At 43.3% G+C, this 7,263-nt stretch overlaps 1 protein-coding gene across 1 annotated transcript in view; it reads left to right on the top strand.

Annotated features, from left to right (window-relative positions):
- Positions 1–7,263, top strand: part of LOC116671989 (collectin-12) — a 34,470-nt gene that overhangs the window by 24,658 nt on the left and 2,549 nt on the right. The window contains exons 4-6 of the mRNA XM_032503480.1: positions 4,626–4,712; positions 4,800–5,843; positions 6,041–6,538. Of these exons, the coding sequence (XP_032359371.1) occupies positions 4,626–4,712; positions 4,800–5,843; positions 6,041–6,538 (1,629 nt within the window). The remainder of the gene's footprint in view (positions 1–4,625; positions 4,713–4,799; positions 5,844–6,040; positions 6,539–7,263) is intronic.

Raw genomic sequence — 7,263 nt, forward strand, 5'->3', positions numbered from 1 at the left:
AAACCAATCTTTTTTTTTTTTTTTCTTTTTTATGCTCCCAAGAAATAAGAGCGTTTCTGTTTGATACACTGAGAGCTTGTGTTTGTTTGTGTGTGTGTGTGTGTGTGTAGGTGTGTAGGTGTGTAGGTGTGTGTGCTTAGGTGTGTGTGTGTAGGTGTGAAATAGGTCATCATTACCAGAGTGGCCTTCTGCGTGCCAAAGAATGACATGAATCTTCTTTGGCGAAGTTTACTTTTCATTATTGAAAGGCAATAGGTCAGTAATGGAAAATATGAGGACCACCACACCTATAACAAAAAAGCTGCAGTCTTTCTCTCTGAAATCACTCATACAAACATATACTGGGTCAGTTCACCCAAAAAACTAAGTAAGAACAATCTTACTTAAAGAAACGGTTCCACATTTTGGGAGACACTACTCACATGTGGTTTATCTAGTATGTTAAATATTAAGCTACAACCAGCAGCTGGTTAGCTTAGCTTAGCACAAATACTGGAATCAGAGGGAATCAGTTGGCCTGGCTCTGTCTAAAGGTAACAAGATTCACCTACCAGCACCAGTGAACTTTAGAGGTGGTGTTATGCAGATGTTGTTACCTTTGGCTGGCTGTTTCTTCCTGTTTCTCACTGTTTCCAGTCTTTATGCTAAGCTAAGCTAACTGGCTGTGGGTTTGTATTTAGCTTACAGCCATGAGAGTGGTTTCAATCTTGTCATCGACCTCTTGGCAAAAAACCAAATTGTTTTTCCCCAAATGTTTAACAGTTCTTTGAATGGGAGTGGTATGCAGAGAGCATAGTTTTGGTAGTATTTGTTCAGGTTTTGAGATATCTGTCTATCTATCGGTTGCAGCTACTGGATCAATACAATGGAGTTAAATTTTAATTTATTGAATTCAACAGCATCTTTCCACAGACCTCACTGTCAACTATTTTTATATGGACTATTTACTCAGTAGAAAGTAGAGCCAATAAAAACTGTTCATAACATCCTTTAACTGAGATACTGATTTTCATTCAATGTTATTGTATTGAGGTGGAGACAAAAAAAATGCATATTTAGTTGTCATTTCAGTGCACAAGCCCTTTAAGTTTCAACCCTGACCCCTCTCTCTGTGCTTTCTGTCTCCACTGCACAACCTTCTCTCAGTTTATTTTACGAACACCTCCAAAGCTCTCTCCTCCGGGGACCTTCAGGCTTTGTGGAGCTGAACGTCCTGGTTGGCTTTTTTATATTTCTTCCAGGTCGGGAAACGGTCTTTCAAAGAATTGAACTCTGCATGTTCCTGCTATTATTGTGCTCCAATATGCGACTGCGTATGTCCCCTCCTTATGTTAAGGTTAAGGTTTGTTAAAGTTAACATGTTCAGGTGTTATCTGTGTGTCTTGAGTGCTAAAACAATGATGTGCCCTCACTCTCTGAGCTCAGTTAGCCCTACTTGTTCCATAGTGCATGTTTTCATGCATGCTTAATTGATCCCAGATGAGCAGTCAGTGAACTCAGAGCAACTCCAGCAGAACCCACTAAAATTGGGTTTTTACTGGCACTGGAGCAGTGCTCTGTCAAGGGAACCACAGCTCAGGCTAAACACACTCCTAGCTCCAGATGGTTATGTAGTGAGACCCAGAGTGCTCTATGCACTTAACATGTGTGCTTCTCTCTGTCCTCTATCACAGACCCACAGAAATGTCCTCTATGTGACTCTTTTGTTTTGATGCAATTTAACCTTAGAGGTTTGGCCTGGATTCATTGTCCTCTGTCTCCTACAGCCTGTTATCTTGATTGACACGACCAAAAGCAGGATGAGGTCATTCTTTGGACTCTGGAGGATTTAAATCCCATTAGTTTTCTCTAAAGAAAAAAAAAAAGAGACTAGAGGAGGGCATAACCTGTGCATTTTACTTCACTTCCTGTGTCAGTGTCCTTTTATTCTTAAACCTGCCTTGGTCTGGTATGACCAGTAGCTTATAGAGGCGTATATTAGCAAACTTTAGTTGCTGTTTAAGTTACTGAGTCAGTTTCTGACTTTGTGACTCTTCTCTGCTTTTGTTACTATTACGCCATGCTTTAGCATTAGACAGTCAAACAGTTGAATGGTTTTTATCACAAAAGGAAAAACAAGATTTAAGCACACAGTACCTCACTGAGAGACATTCGTTTTTTTCTCCTTGTGGTCCCACACTTTTTCAGGTTGCCTAAAGAAGCCCTGACTTCAATTTCTGTCCAGCTTCTGGTCTAACAGCTTCTGTGAATCAGTCCAATCTCTCATTGAACTTTTCTTTCAGCAGTCACAGTCAACACATTAAATGAGTCTCTCGGATGTAGCCTACTACCCATATCCTTAGACAAACGTACTGCAGCACTGGCTATTATAAGGATTTTGACAAAGATAAATTTATGTTTTTTATGTTAATAACAAACATGTAATTAGTTAACATTCTAACAAGTGTTAGTAAAATCCCAGCAGAGGAGTTTGGGAATGCTATCCAGTCCTGAGTACTGCCTGCAGGCTACCTTTCAGGCAGCAGGTACAACTTCCACCAGTAGTATTAGTAATATGTGTAGATGCAGTTCCACTTCATTTGTAAATTTCAAACATTTATGCTAACTCCTCTGTCCTAACAGTTATACTTTCAGTTGTAAATGGAGTTTGAAGATTGCCCTGTGGCTAAAATATAAACTAACCAAAGCATGGATTTTACAATTCAGTCGCTTCTTAACTATTTTTTTACTATTTCTGACTTCATCTGTTTGAGGAAGCTGGATTTTACAAGACAACACGGGCGGTTTTAAGAACCACACACACACAAGAGCTGGAAAGAATTCAAACTTGGTACAAACCAGCTCATTTTTTATAACACATAAAGCTATAGGGTTTCTGCCAAAATAATGCTTTTCCTCTGTAGCCCTGTTGCCATTTCAACTTCTTTGCATGTGTGTTTTATGGTTCATTTTGCCACAGTATGATGCAATGAAACTTCCAGAAGGCCAGTTCACGAACAGAACATGTGGAAAAGGCCCAGAAAGGTCTGTGTTTGGGAGTCCACTTGTGTTAGTTTTAGTTTCCTGGTTAGGGCACGTGTGAGTGTCAGTGAAAGAAGCAATGTGGCCTAGGTGTAGCCTATGGTTTGGTCTGTGAACGTCCTTGTACTCTGCAATGCTGAACTGTACGTTCTGTGTCTGGAAATCTGTCCCATTTCATTTGATGTGTGGAACATTTCCTGTCAAACAGTAAAATACATTTTCTACAGTCTAGAACTAAAGAATAATTTCTATTACTTTTGAAGTATTGAACCTAAAGGAATTGTTGTGATATAACGCGTTAATTAATGAGCTGTAGACAGGTTTCTTTTACATATATTTTTTTATTATTTCTTTATGGGCATTTCCACCTGACACCTCAGACATAAAAGGGTGGAAAACATGGAGAGAGAGGTGGAAGACATGCAGGTAAACCACCACAGGTCAGACTCAAACCCTGGACCTTCTGCATTAAGGAATAAACTTCTGTGCACCTGCGCTACTAACTGAGCTAACCAGCAACAATGAGCTTTAGAAGTGCTGGTAGGCTGGCTTTGTTAACTTTGGACAGAGACAGGCTAGCTCTTTCTCTTTGTTTCCAGTCTTGATAAGCTAAGCTTGCCAGAGGCTGGTGGTAGCTTCATAGTTAGCTTCAACAGAGAGAGGTAACAATCTTCTCATCTATCTCTCAGCAAATAAGCATATTCCCCAAAATGTCTTGTTTTGTTATAAGTTTAATATAGATGGGATATAAACTAGTGGCTAACTGTAATTAAGGCCCATATTAGTGCTAATTTGGTCAAAAATAAAAGGCTCTACTTGCGTCTTCATTTGGAAGGATGGATAGATTTGAAGCTCATCTTATCTTTTGGGTGATTTGAAAGCTTTGTGACTGGACTGTTGTCTTAACTGTTGGGAACAAACAGCTGGGGTGCAGCTTCCCAGCAGAGGAGCCCATTAAGTTCCCAGTTAGAGGATGTGTCCCCCTGGCGAAGCTGGTGGTAGAAGTGGGCTGATTCCCTGGAATCCCAGACACATTCCAGAGGAAATGAACGCTGGTGTCGCCTGTGGGGGCGTGAAGAGCCTCCCTGCCGCAGCGTCTGTCTACTCCGGGCTGTCTTTGATCCGCCTGTTTACTGAAGACCCCCCCCCAGGTCACTTCCTGTTCCCTAGGGCCTTCGCCAGTGTCTCCCCATGAACCTCCAACCTCTATGTCTGTCATTGACCACCCACTTCATCTTTGCTAAATTAATGTTTCTTCCTCCCTCCTCCTGTCTCTTTTACAAGGCCCGCCTTTTTCTCTTTATCTCACCCGAAATTTAATTCCTGTCCAACTCCAAATTCTGCTTATTCTATGTCTCGCTTCCTTCTGTCACACTCTAAATCTGTCCAATCCCAAGAGATTACATTAATCGAGTCCAGCATTATTACATGCCTACAAGACATGTAGACACATCTCTTATAGTATCTGACAGTGGTTTCCTTTCTGATCCCTTTTATATATGATGTCTGTGGTTGCAGGCAATTCTGGTCTGTTAATAAAGGACAGAGCCTGTGATGAGACTATGACACTAACCTTTGTCCTACCTGTCCTGTTTTTCTTCCAGTGGTGCAAAGAGTTGACAGTGTGTCTGAAGGTATTGCAAACTATGGAGGAAAGATAATAGCTGTTGAGACTGATTTGAAAAAGCTTGGTAAGTATCTGGGTTTAAATTGAAGTAAAAGCTACAGTGAGGGCCTGAAACATTTTTGGTATTTAACATACAAATCTCCGTCATCAGATGATCAAGCAGGGGAGAATTCAGAGAATACCACCACAGAGATCCAGGCATTTAAGAACAACATCTGGACTCTCCAGAGGCAGCTGTCTGCGGTGGAGGAACGCATCCACAGCGATCAAGTTAAGCTGAGTCAGCTGCAGAACATTGGCTCAGACATTCAGAAAAGCCAGGGCTCCATTCAGGGACTGCTGGATAGCAACACAGCCACTTTGCACTCTGTAAATGGCACCCTGCAGTCTTATGGCGGCACCATTGGGGGTCTGCAGGACGACACAGCCCGGCTGCAGAGAGAACTCCAGCAGCAGGTGAAACTTCAAGACCAGGCGTTGCTCAGCATCAGCAGCCTCAACTTCACACAGGCCCAGCAGAGAGGCCTCATCGCCGTTCTGCAGCGCTCAGTGGATGACACCAGCCAAGCCATCCAGAAAATGCGCAATGACTTTCAGAGCCTAGAGCAGAAGGCCCGGCAGGCGCATTCTGATACCGAGTGGCTTCGTAATAAGGTGGAAAACCTGCAGGTCATGGCCAGTAACACCTCGGCTCTTGCAAAAGCCAACAACGACAACCTGGAGGAGGTGGGATCACAGCTGTCTTTCATGGCCAACCAGCTCCAGAACACCAGTAGCCTGGCTGATGCTCACGACCAGACCCTGAGGGAGATCATGGACCGGCAGAGGGACTTCGGTAACCTCACGTCCACCAAGTTTGACCGGCTGGAGGTGCGGCTGGATGAGTCGGAGCAGAGCATGGACCGCGTGACCGGCAACATCAGCTTCACCACGCAGCTCCTGGGCGCCATCAACCTCAACCTAAATGACTTGCGCACGTGTTCCGAGACCATCGGTCGTCACTCTGACTTTTTGCTGAACCTCAACAACAGCGTGACAGACGTGAGGACAGATGCAGCCGGTCTGAGGTCCCAGCAGGAAGAGCTGGCAGCACGGGTGGACAAGGAGGTTACCAGCCTCTCTATTGTCATGGAGGAGATGAAGCTGGTGGACAACAAGCACTCCCAACTAATAACCAATTTCACTATTTTACAGGGTGATGCAGTGTTGTACTAATGTAATGTTTGTTTTAAAGTTAAAGACTTTAGTTAGATGAGAAGATCAATACTCTAATAAAGCTTAGCTTTGGTGTCAATCTTCTCATCTAACTCTCAGCATATAAGCATTTTTTTCAATGTGGTACTATTCTTTTTAAATTACTTCCACTAGCTTACAGTTTGTCTCATCTTTCAGGTCCCCCTGGTCCTAGAGGACCAAGGGGGGACAAAGGACCTCAAGGACCATCTGGTCAGCCTGGCCAGAAGGGAGAGAAAGGGGAAAATGGTGGTCCAGGGATACGAGGACCCAGAGGAGAGCAGGGTTTCCCCGGACCACCAGGTCTGCAAGGGTTAAAAGGCATGCCAGGCCTGCCTGGCATCCCCGGATCCAAGGGCTCCCGAGGTTCAGGAGGAAGGGCCGGACCTCCCGGTGCTAAGGGAGAACCAGGTACTGCCGGTCTGCCTGGAAGAGACGGACAGCCTGGTCCTCAGGGGGCACAGGGTCCACCTGGTATTAGAGGCGCAATGGGACCAGCTGGTGAACAAGGGCCAAGGGGACTTCTTGGACCAGTGGGGCCCCCGGGGCCACCAGGACCACCAGGACAACCAGGAATTCCAATCCAGGCTTCGTTAATTCCTTTGGGCCCTGTGTCTCTGCAGGATGAGGCAGTAGCTCCTACACTCTGGGCCCCAGGTACGCCTTAAGTCTTATCACCAGTTTTAGGGTTTCCGTTGCAGTTTTACATTTCAACACTTTGCTCGAATCAATTGACAAGATCTGGAAGTATTGAACTTAATCAGCTAGCAGCAATGCAATTCAAATAGAATATTCCCACGATGGCATTTGTTTTTATCAATCTAGAAAAATAATACAATATTACTCAATATTAGTAATAATAATAATAATATAGCTAGTGAGGACTAGATTAGGACTGTATTTAAAGCTGATTCTGGTTTCCAACTTGTCCTAGTTGTGTCTGTTAAAACACGGACGGAGACAACTTCTCTCTGTTGATGCTGTTGATAAAGCAACAAGACAAACATGGGCATGGGTAGCTCTGCTATGGCTGTGTGTGTGTGTGGTAATAAAAGAAATAAATAACTTTGTAAAGGCTACCATACACAATGTATATGAAGGATATACATGTATGCTAGTAAATAATAACAATAAACGTACTATTAATTCCATTATCTTAATGCAGTGTAACTGTAGCATGTAAATAATGCAACTAAAATACAAACGTGAGCAATTTATATTGAATCAACAGCAAGGTGCAACCCAGCTAACAGATGAAGAACAACACAATCACAAGCTAATGTGCCAGAACTTTAGACCAATACAACAACATGCTTAAATGAACTGACAAAATAAGTCATACAACTTACAGTTCTCAAGGACTCACACACACAATCTCAGCT

The sequence above is a fragment of the Etheostoma spectabile genome, chromosome 22 (assembly GCF_008692095.1).
Source record: "Etheostoma spectabile isolate EspeVRDwgs_2016 chromosome 22, UIUC_Espe_1.0, whole genome shotgun sequence".
Lineage (NCBI taxonomy): Eukaryota > Metazoa > Chordata > Actinopteri > Perciformes > Percidae > Etheostoma > Etheostoma spectabile.